This window comes from Nymphaea colorata, chromosome 7, assembly GCF_008831285.2.
Source record: "Nymphaea colorata isolate Beijing-Zhang1983 chromosome 7, ASM883128v2, whole genome shotgun sequence".
NCBI classification, from domain to species: Eukaryota; Viridiplantae; Streptophyta; class Magnoliopsida; order Nymphaeales; family Nymphaeaceae; genus Nymphaea; species Nymphaea colorata.
Window position 1 is genome coordinate 15,347,784 of NC_045144.1, and position 17,368 is coordinate 15,365,151.

Consider the following 17,368-nt stretch of genomic DNA (forward strand, 5'->3'; position numbering starts at 1 on the left):
TTTAGCGTATAGGATTGCGTGAGTCTAGCAACTCACTCTGGAACCTCCCTTCTTTTAATTTTAAGTGAATATTTGTTGCACGCAACTCGATCTTGTTTCAAACGCGTCGAAAGAGTCGAGCAAGGCTAGCGAGCTGAAAGTCGGTCCAAAACCAGGTGAAACCTAAAAACAGAATGAAGAAGCTGTGGTTCTAATACTGCGGCACTGCATGCCCACAACCGCTGGCCGCCCGTGGGAAGGCTTTTCAGCTTCTTCTTCTTCTTCCTCAGTCATCTCTCTTCAATTAATGCGTTTCTTAACAATCCAAACACTCGATGTACGTAGCAAGCCGCAGCGGGTCAATGATTTTGTAGATCATTTTGCCAACTAGGTGGAACAGCAGGTCTATATATATGAAGTTCGTCATACTATGCTGTGGATCATCATTCTTTACTCATCAATCCTCCGATTCTCATCGTCTGTCAGCCATGTTCCGATCCTTCGTCCTTTCTCCCAAGTCTGTCACCGTTGCATGGGCAGACCACCCAGAGTACTGGAAGGTGTCTTCCATGCACAACTCCCGGTATTTTGAACCCCAACCCACCCGTCTCACTCACTCTCTCTCTCTCTCTCTCTATCATAGACATGCATACAAACGCATTGGGTCCTTTTATTTTTACTGCAGTCTCTTTTTTAGGGTGTTACAGTTTTACCCACCAATTGGGTATTTCTGTCTCTTTCAATTGATGAACAGGGTTTTGCGTTGTTATTTTGATTAAATTTGTGAATGCATATTGATGATAGTGTCGTCGTCATCGTCAATTTGCAACTGACATTGGTTGAGTCGGGCAGGAAAATGATAGTATGATGCGTATGGGGTTAATTCCTTCGTTTGCTTCAATAAAAAATAGGTTTTTCTTTCTTTTTCACCTCAGATTATTATTTAATGAGTTACTGCATATGGGTTATTAGTTTTTTCTCAAATATTTTATTCAGTCATGTAGCTCATCAAATTCTACATAAATCGTCATAAACTGTTATTAATTAGGCCAACTGAATTTTGATTTTTATATTTATACTTTTATGAAAAAAAAAATTTGAATGACTTTCAGCAATTGTCTGAAGGGATTAACCATTAAATTAAAAAAACCATTTTCCTCGGCCCTCTATTTTTTAATTATATTATCAGCACATGCTCTTCGAAAATACCATAGTTGCACATTTTCTTCATGAAATTATAAGCCCTAATGACGTATAAATTCTACGTCATCCATATAATAATATCGAAAAATGGCATGAATTTTTAAGAGCATGGATATCTATCTATCAATCTGATCTAATCACTGCGTTAAATTTTACCATGCTTACAAATATCTAATAGACTTCCTTCTGTACACTTGGTATCATGGATGACAGTTTTGAACCAGGGTAGGCTAGTTATTAGTTGCAGCATCTCCATAGGTTTCTTTTTGTATCAGCATTCCGTGATGATTTTTTGACACAATCAACAGTGATGATTTTTTGATCATCTTGTTGTTGACAATCAAAATGTGGCAGGTTCTCACAGAAAGCAGAGCTTTTACAAGTCTGCTGGCTGCAAATCCAGGGCACGTTTGATACGGCAATACTCGAGAAAGATACCACATACTCACTCCTCTATTTCTTCAAGCACAATGATAAAGCATCAGGTTTAGAAAACGGAGCGGAGGTTTCTCTCTCACTGAAAGATGGGAAGACGATCTGCAAACGCCAAGTGCATCTGAAACCCGGCAGCTCCGACTTCATAAAACAGGATGGAGAAGAATGGCTTGCAATTGAGGCGGGGACGTTTCAGCCATCTGGCATTACTCGCGATATCAGTTTTAATCTGCTGGATTGCAGCAGTAACTGGAAGAGTGGTCTCGTGTTTGCTGGAGTAGAGATTCGTGCTGTCTCGACTTGATCTTATGCTTCGACGAACAAGTGGTTCCCAAAACGTGCTCCATCGTCAACACATCTTTGGATTGGGAGTCCTATAGTGCCCATTTGTGTTTATCTACCGGTTTATTCCGTATTGTGTTTGTCTTATGGTGATAAAGGGGGGATGTGTCGATCCACATTGTATTTGATTTGTGTATTTTATATTGTTGTGGATTCCAAAATTACCAGGTCCAACAAACATGGATTTTGGGTCCTAGGCCAACTTGTCTTGCTTGTGTAGTGATCATTTGTTGTGTTGTTTCGTGAGAAATAAAGTGGATCCAACATAAATTCAAGCCACTTAATCCCTACTTTCAACTTGAGCATATAAGCCTCATATTATTCTGCCATGTTAACCATACAAGTGCAAGTTGATTAACCAGAAGAAAAATGTCCATTAGCTTAATAAAGAAAACTTTTTTTTTTTTTTACTGAAATGCTTCCAAGAGTGTCTGAATATACTTGATATGATATCTAATTGCCATAATATTATTGTTATCATCATTCCCTAAATACTTGGACATGACCTTAGATGAACATAATGTTCTTGACCAAAAAGGGTTAACCAGAAGTAATTGGTAAAAGTAAATGGAAATAAAACATGACCAAAAACCAAATCTTCTCAATGGAAGAAGGTGGGTTGGAGTTTGGTGGCCAAGATAAGATTAAACCAATTTGTTCCAATTATTTTTCTAACCTTTTTGGCTCTACAGATGGCTCGGGGGAGACACTTCCAGGTCTATGGGATAGAGAGATCGTTTCAGAGACAGAAAACCAGGTGGTAGAAATGACTGCCTTGGTGACCTAGGTTTAGCTGACATTCATTTTCTAGCAATAGTACAGAAATCAGGTGTACTTGTAACACAATAAAAAACTTAGGTGTATTTCTTAGAAAAACCATCAATTGTTTGTAGAAATAAGGTCACTTGTAAACAATACAAAAATTTGCACTACTTGGTTTCTCGTATGGAGCATAACATAATGCCCATTTAATTATGAATTGTGCTTTTACAATAGGTAAACTCAGAAGTTCAAAAGGTAAAAAAAAAAAGTTAGGTTTTTCATAAGATTTTGTTAAATTTCTAGATAGTTCAGGAGAAAAACAAACAGCAGACAGAAGTGACATATGCGAAACAAATGCTAGACACGAAGAACATAATGTTCTGTTCCTAAAATCATCAAACAGTGGACAAAGAACATCATTGTCTATGAAAATAGGACAGTAGTGTAATGGACAGGACGTCCTGTCTGTCCTGTTCCAATGGACAACAATCAAACGACCTCTTAAGTTCCATCTCATAATGCTTTAGGTTTTGCGGAAACTTGATTTTAATTGAATTAGGTAAGCAGCTAAGCAAGACATCATCTAATATAGAGCTTTATTATATTTTATTAACATTTATTTACTGAGGGTAAACTTCTAATTAAGGTCTTCTTCGCAAACAGATTTTGGAGGATCTTATGCTTCCATTTTTTCACAAAATGTAGCTCTTAGCTTTCCAATTCATAAGTGGCAGTATCAGATGGGCATGCAGTAATAGGGGCTGGGCATGCAGTAATAGGGGCTGACTAAGATAGTAGTTGTTCGCAGTGGTGAGGCTAGAAATTTTTTACTAAGGAGTACTGTTACTATTTTGAAATTTACGGGGTCACTCATATGTAAAAAAAAAAAAGAGAAAACCAGAGAGAAATCTAAGTGTAAATAAAGTGATTTTTTGGGGCTAGTGTAGGCAACAAATCACAAAATGGCTCCACCACTAGTTGACTGGGTTCTGATGAATTCTTACACATGTTTTTGTTGGTATACTGCCTCACTTGTAGGTCTCATGTCATTTGAAGATATTGGCCAGTTCATAAAGGTGTGGTCAATGCCTTACAAGGAACCATGTTAAACCGAGTGAGGGACATTACAATGTTTGTGAAAAGGTTTTTCTTTTCACCTTTCCATTTTCATGATTTTACTTTTGTTTAACATTTTTGTGTAGAATATTATGGTCATTTTAGGCTAGGTTCGACTATTCAGTCTTTTATGTTTGTCTCAATGAACAATAGGAGAAGTACCAACTTATCAATGATTTTTAAGATGATAATATATTTAAAAATTATATTTATTATGAAAATAAGCTGGTCTTCAGTTTTCTCTAGATAAATATAAGTTTGGTTGTTACAAGCTGCAAGAATCAGTCCTAGGAACGAAGAATAAAAGCCTAAGGAGAAAAATAAAGTTTTGTCAGTTCGAATAGTTCGCATTGTCTTAATTCCATTATCTGATTGCTTTAAAATTGGTGGAAAACTAGCATGCCCTTCTCACTTTCCTTCCATTCTCAAAGAGGAGTACTCACACTTCAGGTTCATATTGACCGGCATACAGCCCATTAGATCACCCGATCATCCAATCAAGAGGCTCTAATGGACCCTTGGGGGGCGGAAGAGGGGACAGTTCCTCCTCCCCCTTCCATCTTCCACCATCGTGCACACACTCTGCACATAAAAGAAATAATAATAACGGGTCCTCCGATCAAAAAGATGGACGGCACTAGTTTGTTATTCCTTAATGTCATGAAAAATTAAATTCAGGGGTTGGTTGAGGTAAAAAATGTGGAGCAAAAAGATAAAAATACTATTCAGTTTTTTCTCTTTGATTTTTTATCGACTGTAAAAAAAAAATAAGGAAAAAAACGGTAGCAGAACTGCGTGTCGGCTGGTACGCACAAAAACCAGTAGCTGAGCTATGTGTGGCCTGGTGTGGGCCATTGCTCATGCCAATCAACAGCAGTTTTTGAAAATTTTTGTTAGGAAGCGGTTGGATCTGGATCCAGCCAGATGTAGGGCTCACAGTATGCCTCATAAGGACCAAACCCAATAAGGTAAGTGCTTCTTTGATAACATTTTCTGGCTTGGCCACCGGCAAAAACTTTTAAGTGTTTAGCATATTTATATATATATATCAGTGATAATTTCTTGCATGCATCAGCTTGTTTGTTGACAAATGACAATACACGTATCACGTAAGTTGAGGCATGCAGTTCCTCACAGAAAGCAGAGTTTTCGAAGGTCCGCAACCAGCTGCAGATTCAGGCCAAATTTGAAACAGCTGCAGATTCAGGCCAAATTTCAAACAGCTGCTGATTCGTCCTGTTTTTTTTCAATTCACTTTCATCTTCCAATATCACCTCTGGAAACCCTTGCGGATCAGGTTTCCTTCCCAGCAGACAATGAACCCGTAATGGGTGATGTGGACACCATCGGAAAGGAGGTTTCTCTCTTAGACCATTCTGTTCTGAAGAGACGGCATTTGTAAATAGTCATCACCGATTCTCTTGGAGGAGTCGGGAAGACTGGAGAGGACTGGAGAGGTTGTGAACCCCTTTTGGTATGTCGGTGCTCAAATGGAATGATTAAAGATGACATAAGCCTTCACTTGTGGGTCCCACATTATTTAAATGTCTAATCTCTTAAATCCACCGTCTGTATGTATGGCACCACACATATATATATATATATATATATATATATATATATATATATATATATATATATATATATATATATATATATATTCTTGTGGGTGTAGCAGAAGTTTATGAACCCCACCACCCCACTTTTCTCCCTTTTTTTTTTTTTTGTATAGCTAACTCCTGAGGTTCAAAACTTGCTTGGGGACTAGGTCCATTCCAAAAGTTCACTCAATTTTTGAAACAGCCCTATACTCGACGGGTAGAAAGAAAGGGAGAGAAGTTTTGCAGTATCTCCCCCCAGCAAGAACCATGTCAAACTTACTGAAGGGCATTATAGTTGTTTTGAAAAGGTTCTTTTTTTCACCATAATTAATTTTCATTTTGGTGATTTTCTTAACTTTTTCATAAGCGTATTATGGTCATCATGCTTTATTTTCCTTATCGATCTTATTAGTATTAGGTCTGCCAATTAATTAGACTGTTTTCTTAACATGCAATGTCAGCATAGAACTCCGACTGCTTAACAGCCATTACAAAGAAAATTCACGTCCGTTTGCCAGTATAATAAAATATTGTATTTGGATCGGATTGCACAGGATGCATCACCATCGTTCCTTTACAACGACATGGATCCTAACGGAAGATCCAAAGTCACAAACTGTACTGTATTCAGATACATGTAGCTTTTGAGCGTGGAAGGTCGCCTTCTGACTTCAGATAGATTGCAGAACATGGGTACGCATAAGCTTGGTGAGCAGATGTTGTATTTGTGATCATGAAGAAGAGTGAAGTTCCCACATTTTCCTGAAATGTAAAGCTGCAGTATGGCTACGGTGTTTCTTCGGAAGTAAATTTAACGCGAGAATAAAATTAATTTAAAAGATGCAATGACTTGGTAGTGGTCAAGAACTTTTAAGGCTGTATAATTTGGATGAGAAGAAGTTGGAGACTGGCTTTTTTTTTTATGGTTATATGGATAATTTGGAAAGGTAGGAATGGGGTTTTTTTTAGTGACTATCTACATTTTATACAAATTTCAAAGGTGACTGTCACTTGGTGCATGAAAAGGTTAAAACATTTAAAGACCATTAACACATATATTGATGTCATATCCCTTGGGACGTAAGGGCGCCAGAGAGAGATATAGTAAATGTAAATCTAGCTTTCCTGGGTACCCTACTCGGTACATCCTACTTAACTGACTATGCTACACCTCTTGAAAAAAGAGAGAAAGAGACCTTGAGTTCTGTATAGGGGCACCTTCCAGTAATTAAAAGGGGCGCAAGAAGAAAGGAGATGAAGCAAAGGGCTCGGGCTGAAGATTGAAAATTAATGAAGATCCATCACTGCAAGGGTACGTTGAGCTTATACGTGGCAAAGAAATTAACGCCGTTAATGACTGAAGCTGGCATTAATTTATTAGTTGCATCCTTCTTTCCAATAGCATCTTGACAAAAAAAGAGTGGTACTCATGAGCGGCTGGTGGTGGGCTATGGGCAGCATTAGAGGCACCTTCTTTCATTCACCTTCTAACTCCATAACTGGTTTCACCAGGCACACACACAAAAATAACAATTATTGAATGATATACCGATGATTACAAGTTTGAGCTTAATAGCTCTAACTCAAACTGCAATTCACATCTTTGGCAAAAATTCTGATTCCAAGTTTAGCAACTCCAAAATAGAGAAACTATTGGTGCTACCATGAAAATTATTGATGTTTTTGCAAGAAGAATAGTTGTAGATTGTTTCAATTTTCAAGGAAATTTGAAAAGACCCAAGCTATGCGCCCGGCACTCAAACGAAAACAACTTAATAGGAGATGTAGTTACAGACACCATTCTGCATAGTTTAGAGCCTTTAGGGCACAATATCTGTTTCCATGTAAAGGTGCACATGCACAGGCATGTGCATATAACCAGCTTTGAGACTTCGGCCCACTCTTAAAGGTACGTGTTATGCATATGAACCTATACACAATGCAAATGTGCACAGTCACGTGCATATAACCAACTATAAAGTCATAGACCATGAATGGCACGTTACCTCCCTCCCTATATGTGATCCGTTTCCATCCAAAATTGCATCCCATATTAAAGGGCAGACTACTATGGTCAAGGTTACCATAATTGGTAGTAATGGGAGGCCTTCCATCTCTTTCTCTTTTTTTTTTCTTTTTTTTTTCAAATAGTGGATTGTTAACCTCTCACCCACCAAACTAATTTCATCTCAAAATTTTTAGGTCAAAACTAAAAACTAAATTGCGGTGGGTGCCATCGGCGCTGTAGCAGAAGTTGGACCAATGGACCCTAATGCTTTTCACATCATTCATGCCAAAAAAATTTATTATTATTGTCCATTCAAATAACGTCATCTTCCCCAACAATTTGATAAGAAATGTACAGCTTTTTCAGTGATTGGAATACTAAAAAAAAAAAGAAAAAAACAAAAACAAAAACAAAAACAAACAAACACTCATTTTGCCAATGTCTACTTTCATCTTTTGTGATGTATGGATCGTGCTTACTGTCATATTAACTGCTACATCCATTCAGAAAGTTCCACCAAATTTGATGATATTCCTTCACAGAAAAAGCAGCTTGCCGACATGTTTGGAGCTTTGTTCATGTTAGATGGGGTTCCTGTATCATTGGTCAATGTTCTTTGTTTTCCAAGTAATATAAACTAATCAGAAATATTAACTACCTAGTATAATATCATCAATCAATGTTTTTCTTTGCATTTTCCAAATTATATAGACGAATCGACAACTAAATATTTATAAATGGTTTTGGTTTTACAACTAAAAACAAGCTGGCCGGAGTTCTTGCCATTTGTTGACTGTGGAAGTTTTAAGTTTAATGACGCCAACATTGGTTTTTTCCTTCAATATTGCTTTCGTCAGATAATTTTAACTTTGACATTTATAATTTATTTAAACATTCTGTGAGGTAGGTTGCGGTTAGCATTAAGCCAGCCAGCTAGCTAGACGAACAAAATTTTCTTAGGATAAATACGTCGATCAATATAACAGCTCAAAGATCTTGTCCCTTGTCGTTCCATGCAGTTTATATACATAATTGTCATTATTATGTTGTTATATGTTTGTATGTCAACTCATTCCCTATTAATTTTTTTAAGACGTCAAAAACTTACTATCAATTTGTGCTATGATGCACGGAAACTGTGGGATTTACTTTGTTGAATGGAAAATGTATCGATATTTGAGTTCATAATACTTATTAAAAGAGCTATTAGTAGATCTAGATATCTCCAAGGGGGTTGAAGCATCGGGGTAAGATAGGGACTAGTAGGCAGTTAGTCATTGTTTCAAATCTTTGATATATCAATTCTCTGTACTTTAAAAGGGAACAACAATATGCAGGCACGAAGCATAGCCTTGGTGCCTTCACCTAGGCATCAAAAGCAAGTATGGACCTTAAAGGAAAGGGGGAATGGTGGGGTTTTCGGCCATCTGTTGGGCAGTATGATGCAATACAGTATGACACAATACAACTCTTGCTCTTCCAACCTACTAGTAGATCTAAAAATGACAAAGGATATTAGCCTCTAACGTATTATAGTAAAGTCAAAGGATGCTTATTTTTCATAAAACAAAGGCCAACAATCCACTTTATTAATTACAGAGGAAACAGTACAAAGCATGACCACTATTGGACAAGGACAAGTTGGTCTATGACCCAAAATCCAAATCAAACGGTAGACAACGGCCAAGAGACTTACGCTATGAAATACAAAACGAACACATTAGTGTGGATCTACACGTGCATCCACATTTTTTATTGCCATTACCGTACTATCAGACAAACACGAGACATGACACAACATATATAGAACGACAGACAAGCAGCTGCAATGGACTAGATGTGTAGGACGACCCCACGTGTGTTCATAATCATATCCGTCACATTCATGCCTTTTCGTAGGGGTTCACAATTGTCTGAGAGAGACACCTCCTTCGCCGGTTGGGTTTCCGGTGGGGGTTTGCAAACCTTGAAATTTGAAGAAATGCAGGACAGAGTATTTGGCATCTTTGTGGAGTGCTATTGTGCCAAATGTGGCCGGAATCTGCAGCTTCCGGCATTTGTTCGCCAAAAACTCTGCTTTCTGTAAGAACCTGCATGTCACAACGCACACCACACTATAATATCATTCTCATACTTATTTTCTCAGAAAATCTCTGCAAATTTTAAAAAACGATGAAAAACTAAAAATAAAATGTCAAATAAAAATCCGAGAACTAAAAAATGCGAAAACGTGAAAAGATGCACAAAAATGGAAAAAGATAATATAATGTGTTTTTTTCATGTTCTTTTAAAAAAATGTTTTTTTTTTCTTTTTTTGGTTTACTTGTTTTTAATGTCTTCTTCACATTTTCTTTTGAATTCGACGCATTTGCTGTGACAACGGCTCTCGTTGCATCATCATTTTGATAACAGAAAAATCAACATTTTTCATAAAAACAACTTGATTCAAAGTATGTTTTATATCAAAATAGTTTTCCTAAATATATTAAATTATTTATATTTTATTTAAATAAGTGTCTGGTTTTTACCCATGACCTAAGTGTATGATTTTTACCAATTTCTCTATATTCCTATTTCCTAAACTCGAGCACATAAATAAATTAAAAAAGTTAGCTAAAACTTAAAATAACTTGTTTAACGTCTTTATCTTAAGAAAATTTTAAGTAGCTAGCAAGCTGGTTTAATGCTAATGGCAATCAACCTTAAATAATGTAGTGAATGAATTCTCAATGGCAAAGTCAAAGTTATATGAAGAAAGCAATATTGAAGGAAAAAAACCAAGGCATGGCGTCATTAAACTTAATTTTCCACAATGAACAAATGGTAAGACCTGCGGCCATCTTGTTTTTAGTTGGAATACAAAAACCATTACAAATTGATCACACAAAGTGTTTTTTTGGGGAAATTTAACCTCATTAATATGATCTTAAAGATAGATTCATCGTGCAATATATATATTATGTTTATCAACATTTTGATAATAGAAAATTAGATATTTTTCAGAAAAACAACTTGATTCAAAGCATGTTTTATATTAAACTAGTTTTTATAAATATATCAGGATATTTATATTTTATTTAAAATATTTTTTTAGCAAAATATTAAAGGGTCTGGTTTTTATTCCTGACATAAGTGTCTGGTTTTTTTCAATTTTTTTCTCTCACTATATATATATATATATATATATATATATATATATATATATATATATATATATATATATATATATATATATATACACTCTTTTATTACCGCACTCATATCAAGATTTTCTAAAATTATCATGCGCTTGCACTGCCCATGCCCCTACACAAACTCGTGCTCCTACTTATGTGACTTAGATTCTAACATGTTTGAAGCTATTGCTGCTTGTTCATAATAGATTAGTTTCCTGAACTTTTTTCTATCATTAATTAATTTTTTTGTTTTCAACTAATGTACACTGAGCGGCAACCTAATAATACTAGTAATATAGACTAATGGGCAAACTAGTAATGGTTTTGTTTTTCCAACTAAAAACAAGATGGAAACCTATAAATTACTAGTGATTTGTAAGATGAAAATATTGGTCTAACTCTTCATCCTATCTCCAAAAGAGACAATACAACAAAACAGGACAGCTCTGGCCTGCTGCTCCTCAATAAAACGCAGTCATTAATTATTGAAGGTGGCTACATGCACACGCCATTACATTACCAAAATGCCCATGGTAAAGTATAAAAAAACAAGATGAAAAGAAGATTATGAAAATGTTAGAAGTCTAAAATTTACATATCTTAATATAAATTTTCCAAAATACCCCCAATCCCTCTTCTCTGACTAGGAGATCACCTGATGCCAGTTACTGCTTTGGTACTTGGAAATAGCACCAGAGCCATATCATATCATAAATTTAATTCAATCTGACCTCTATCGTCATTGGGGATGCAATTTTCTTCAACAACCATTTCACCTTCATCTTTTTCTTCCATCAGGCTTTTTTATGGGACTTCAGACAGTAGCAAAGGGACTGGTGTAGAATAAGTTTTGTACGTTGCCCACGTTTATGTAACAAGTGTATGCCGGATCTGGACTATATTACTAATAGATACATTTACTTTCATGTCAAAATATTACATATGCATGTACATGAGATAACAAATATGTATGAAATAACAAATAAGTATGTGATAATAAAAGATTTATGAGACAATGAGATAACGGATGGATAGTTGTATGAGATAATGCTAAACATAAATAGGAGATAATGTTGATGAGATGACAAAAGGTTTATGAGATAATGAGATAACGTATGGACGTGTGAGATAACACTAAACATAAACATGAGATAATATTTATAAAATAATTTTTTTACTATTTAAAGGAGTATATTGATCATAACAATTTGCAAACGTTTTTTTTGTCTTTACAAAACAATTTCCTTTTGTATTAAACATAGGCATTTTGTCGTTATTAAAACGAAAGATGAAATTTCATACACAAGGACGATGTATATATAACCAGCTTCAATCAGGGGCAACAGATGATGTGTATAGTATGCTTGCTTTTTCTCTAGTACTAAATATGAGAGGACAAGTCCAAAGTTGGCGGTTAAATAATTAGTTGCAATATTCTTTCATCCAATTAGGTAGGCTGTGTTACTAAAATCCTTATGAGTCAACCCGAATCCGCCGATTCAATGCCTAATAAGAATCAAATTTTTTTTTCAATTGAATTGCTGTGGTAAGATTACAACAGTGAAATTGCCCGATTTTGCATGTATAATTCGAGTAATCAACTTTTCTCCATTGCAGCTTTTTGTCTTGCAAAACACTAGTTGACTTCAATTACAGCCTCCATAAAACGTTTTTCAAAGAGTACAAACACAATCATAAGGGTCATTTATGATTTTAACAAGCCATTTTTTCTGTTAAATTTTTGGGTAAGTGGGTTTTCTACCGCTCGACAAAAAGCCGAAGCCCTCGCTCAACCTTTTATCTCTTTAGAATACCCAGTTTGCTTTGGTTTGAATTAGAAGAACAGTGTTGCTATGGGCGGCGGATGGTGCTGGCTGTCGGCATTTGAGGCAAAACATTAATGATGGAGAAAGGCCAGCAATCTCTAAGTATAGACAAGCACCAATCACCATCAAACACGTTGGCAACTTGCTATTTAAGCTAGGCTTATCAAAGCTTCTGGGATTTTTTGAGACTGTATAGACCATCAATGACACTAAGGCTTCAGCATGTGTGAAGGCCAGAATCTTTATTCACATGACCTAAGGCATATTTCATTGAACAGCTAGGCCGAATCCACCTTTTACTGACGTTTTTCTATCCAGTACTGTCACTGAACTGGGACCATTTGGTTGTGCTTGATCACTAAATCGGTTTAATTGGTTTGTGTAAATAAATATTGGCATTTTCTAACGCTATTAATGGAATTCAAGTTATTCTTTTACTCAATTACAGTTTATCAAATAATTTTAACTTATAATTGTATATATAGATTCAATTAAATTATGGTAGTCATAAGTATGTATTGATCTGAACACGGTATACATTAATAGTTTACAAAATCGTAGTTTGTTGAAGGAATTTATAACTTGTAATTACACCTGCGGATATTCATTTTAAATTATTATAATCATAAATACGTTCCGTTCCATGCTCAATACATAGTGGCTTACGAAATTCAGTGAGCAAAAAGAATAATGAAATGCAAATTAAGAACACCAATGATTCACTTTATTTCTCAAGAAACAGCATGACACACGATCACAAACAAGCAGTACCAGTTGGTCTAAGACCCAAAATCCATGTTTGTTGGACTTGGTGATTTTGGAATCCACAGAAATCTAAAATACACAAATCTAATACAATGTGGGTCTATACATCCCCACTTTATTACCATCATACAAACACAACACGACAATATAGGTCGGTACGTGACAGCAAACAGACGCTATAGGACCCCCGACCCAAAGTTGTGTTCTTGTTCTTATAAAGATCAAGTGGAGACAGCACGAATCTCCACTCCAGCAAACACGAGACCACTCTTCCAGTTACTGCTGCAATCCAGCAGATTAAAACTGATCTCGCGAGTAATGCCAGATGGCTGAAACGTCCCCGCCTCAATTGCTAGCCATTCTTCTCCATCCTGTTTTATGAAGTCGGAGCTCCCGGGTTTCAGATGCACTTGGCGTTTGCAGATCGTCTTCCCATCTTTCTGTCAGAGAAACCTCCGTTCCGTCTTCTAAACCTGATGCTCTATCATTGTGTTTGAAGAAGTAGAGGAGTGAGTATGTTGTATCTTTGTTGAGTATTGCCGTATCAAACGTGCCCTGGACTTGCAGCCAGCAGACTTGTAAGAGCTCTGCTTTTTGTGAGAACCTGCCACAACATAGGTGATACATACATATTGTCAACGAGACGAAACCATCATGGATAATAAGCATATAAAATCTTTTGGGTTTAGAAGATTTGGAAACCATTCATGCTAAACCCACATCCCATTAGCATCAATCATGATATTAATAGAATAATGGTTTCATTTTAAGATGAAATGAGACCATATATGTCACATTCTAGCTAACATCCCTTGGGATTAAAGCGGCCCAGAGAGAGAGATAGTAGATCCAGCTCTGATGGGAATCGAACAAGTGAAGCCTTGTTATGTATGTATCCTAGGTATCCGGCTATTGGAAAAGAGAGAGAGGGAGACCGTGAGTTCTGCATAGGAGACACCTTCCAGTACTTAGAGTTGTCTGCCCACCAAACCCAAACAGACTTAGGAGGTAGAACGACGGACTGGAAAACGGCCATGGCAGCTAAAGGGGCGCAAGAAGAAAGGAGATGAAGGAAAAGGGTCTGGCTGAAGATTGATGATCCACAGCTGAGTGTGATGACCTTTAAATAGATCTGCTACTTTACCTGTTTGGCAGACTGTAGACTTGAAAATTCAAGAACATCCATCACTCCAAGGGTACGTTGAGCTTATTATTTATTAGTTGCATTCTTCTTTCCAATAGCATCTTGACTTTTTGTGGAAGAATGGTGCCCATGAGCGTATGGGCATCATAGAGGCACCTTTCATTCACCTTTTAACTCCATAACTGGTTTCACCAGGCAACCTCATACACATAGAAATTAATTATTCAATAATATACGGACGATTATAAGTTTGAGCTTTATAGCTCTAACTCAAACTGCTATTCCTCACATCTTTGTCAAAAATTCTGATGTTAAGTTTAACAACTCCACAATAGAGAAACTATTGGCGCTACCATAAAAATTATTGATGCTTTTCCTATTTTTACTGACGTTTTTCTTTCATCAGTAAAGTAAAGACATGTATTTTTATAGTGAGTTCAAATGTAAATCTAAAAGGATGAAAACTTTGACATAGAGATGACTTTGACATAGAGTAGTTCGTGATGTATGAGAGGAAAATGATATTAAGATGATTCTAGTGAGTGGATCTGATTAAATTCGTGTCCTAAATCAAAGCTCAAGTCCCAAAAGAACCTTGGTTACACCTGAAGTCGTGGGGTCTATGGCAAAAAGAGTCCTAGCGCTGCAACAATTCTGGTGCTAAAGTTCAGCAACACTATAATACAAAAACTATTGGCCCTATCAGTAAAGGGTTTATTGACGTTTTTGCAATTTTTACCAACATTTTTTGTCATCAGCAACGAATATTTTTATAGTGAGTTCAAAGGTAATTCTCAAAGGATGATTATTAGATTAGCATAGAGATGCTTGGCGATGTATGAGTGGAAGAAATTAGATTAATTTAATTTCCACAACAATTCAGAAAGTTTCAGGAAATTTTGCCAATATTTGTAATTGTTCATATTTGATTGGGTTGCTGGCCTTCCTTAGTCAATGCTTTTTCTTTTCCAACTAGTATAGAATAATTGGAAATATTAACCTAGTATAATATCATCAACCAAATGTTTTTCCTTGTGTTTTCCAAACAACATAGACTAATGGGCAACTAAATAATTTGTAGTGGTTTTCGTATTCCAACTAAAAACAAGAAGACCGCAGTTTTTGCCATTTGTTCATTGACCAAATGTAGGTTAAATGACGCCATGCCTTGGTTTTTTCCTTCAATATTGCTTTCTTTAGATAACTTTGACTTTGCCATTTAGAATTTATTCAGTATGTTCTTTTAGGTAGATTGTCATTAGCATTAAACCAGCTAGCTATTTAATCAAAATTTTCTTAAGATAAAGACGTTAATCAAGTTATTCTAAGTTTCAGCTAATTTTTCTTTAATTTATTCATGTGCTCGAGTTCAGGAAGTAGGAATGTAGAGAAATTTATAAAACAGACACTTATGTCATGGATAAAAACCAGACTTCAATTTTTTGGCAAAAAGTTATTTTAAGTAAAATATAAATAACTTAATATATTTATAAAAACTATTTTGATATAAAACATACTTTGTATCAAGTTGTTTTTATTAAAAATGTTGATTTTTCTATTATCAAAATGACGATGGAATGAGAGCCATTCAAACTTTTTAGCTCCAAAAAACTAAAAACTAAATTGTGGCGGATCTGCAGCCATCGCCGCTGTAGCGGCCCACATCGTTCACGTCAAAATTATTTATTATTGTTGTCCCTTCAAATAACGTGTGTATGTTATAGTGTGGTACTTCGTCATCTCCCCCAACAATGGATAAAAAAATGTACAGCTTTTTCACTGGTTGGAATTTGGAAAACTAAAAAAAAAAAAGATGAAAAAAGAAACTCATTTTGCCAATGACTACTTTCATCATCTTCACTACTGGATGGTTAGCGCATGCTGATGTAGGGATCGTACTTATTGTTGTATTAACTCCTACGTCAATTCACAAAGTTCCATCAAATTTGATTATATTGCTTTGCAGAAAAAGCAGCTGGTGGGCATGTTGGAGCCTTCCTGTATCATTAGTCAATGCTTTTCTTGTTGTTTTCCAAATAATATAGACGAATCAACAACTAAACACTTTAAGTTTAACTTCAGATAATTTTAACTTTGCCATTTAATACTTTTTTAACATCTTTTTAGGTAGTTTCTTAGGATAAATACGTCAATCAATATAACAGCTCAAAGATCTTGCCCTTTGTCGTTAGATGCAGTTTATACACTTAATTGTCATTATGTTGTTATATGCTTGTATGTCAACTCATTCCCTATTAATTTTTTTAAGACGTCAAAAACATTGAAAAATTCCTTATACAGTCAACTTATGTTATGATGCAGGGAAACTGTGGGGTTTATATTGTTGAATAGAAAATAATGATAAATCAATTGAAGTTCAAACTTTACAACAATCTTTATAGGATAAAAACGATGTATCGATGTTTGAGTTCATAATACTTATCAAAAGAGCTACTATTAGACTTAGATATCTCCAATGAGGTTGAAGCATCGGGCGGGACAAAGACTACTAGGCAGCCAAGCTGAAGCATAGCAGGGGTCTCTTCACCAAGGCATCAAATACAAGCCTAGACCCCGAAGGAGAGGGGGAATGGTGGGGTCTTCGGCCCTCTAGTAAGCGGTAGGATGAAATACTCTTACTCTTCCAAACTACTAGTAAAAATGATAAAGGATAATTTAGCTGTAAATTCAAAGGAACCTTTTACTTCATCATTACCATTTGATCTTTTTTATTCAAATAATATGGAGTTGCAGTTGTTGGACATAAGGTCTACCAATGCATGCATTGTGGCAGTTGTTGGACATATGTCCTACATTGGAATCACAATTAATCCTTCTGCAGTTCCTCCTTTTTTAGTCTTAGTCTGCACACTTCTTTCTTTGTCCAAAGGGGGACTTTCTTCCATAAGATGGGCTTCAAAAAGATGAAGGAGAAGTGGTTCTGGAAAAGCAGGAGGATGGCTAGAATCCAATTCTTAAAAATGTTTTGTTTACAAAGAAAGCTGCATCGA

General features: G+C 35.8%; 2 protein-coding genes across 2 annotated transcripts; one reads left to right on the top strand and one right to left on the bottom strand.

Moving 5' to 3' along the window:
* Positions 1 to 440: 440 nt before the first annotated feature.
* LOC116257147 (putative F-box protein PP2-B12) lies at positions 441 to 2,122 on the top strand. Its single transcript, XM_031633759.2, has 2 exons — positions 441 to 562; positions 1,537 to 2,122. Exons 1-2 carry the CDS (start codon positions 468 to 470, stop codon positions 1,919 to 1,921), a joined length of 480 nt encoding a protein of 159 aa, XP_031489619.1. The 5' UTR covers positions 441 to 467; the 3' UTR covers positions 1,922 to 2,122.
* An 11,022-nt stretch (positions 2,123 to 13,144) lies between these two features.
* Positions 13,145 to 14,293, bottom strand: LOC116258090 (F-box protein At2g02240-like). Its single transcript, XM_031635193.2, has 2 exons — positions 14,149 to 14,293; positions 13,145 to 13,817 (listed from the first exon to the last, which is right to left on the bottom strand). Exons 1-2 carry the CDS (start codon positions 14,247 to 14,249, stop codon positions 13,559 to 13,561), a joined length of 360 nt encoding a protein of 119 aa, XP_031491053.1. The 5' UTR covers positions 14,250 to 14,293; the 3' UTR covers positions 13,145 to 13,558.
* Between the last annotated feature and the right edge of the window lie 3,075 nt (positions 14,294 to 17,368).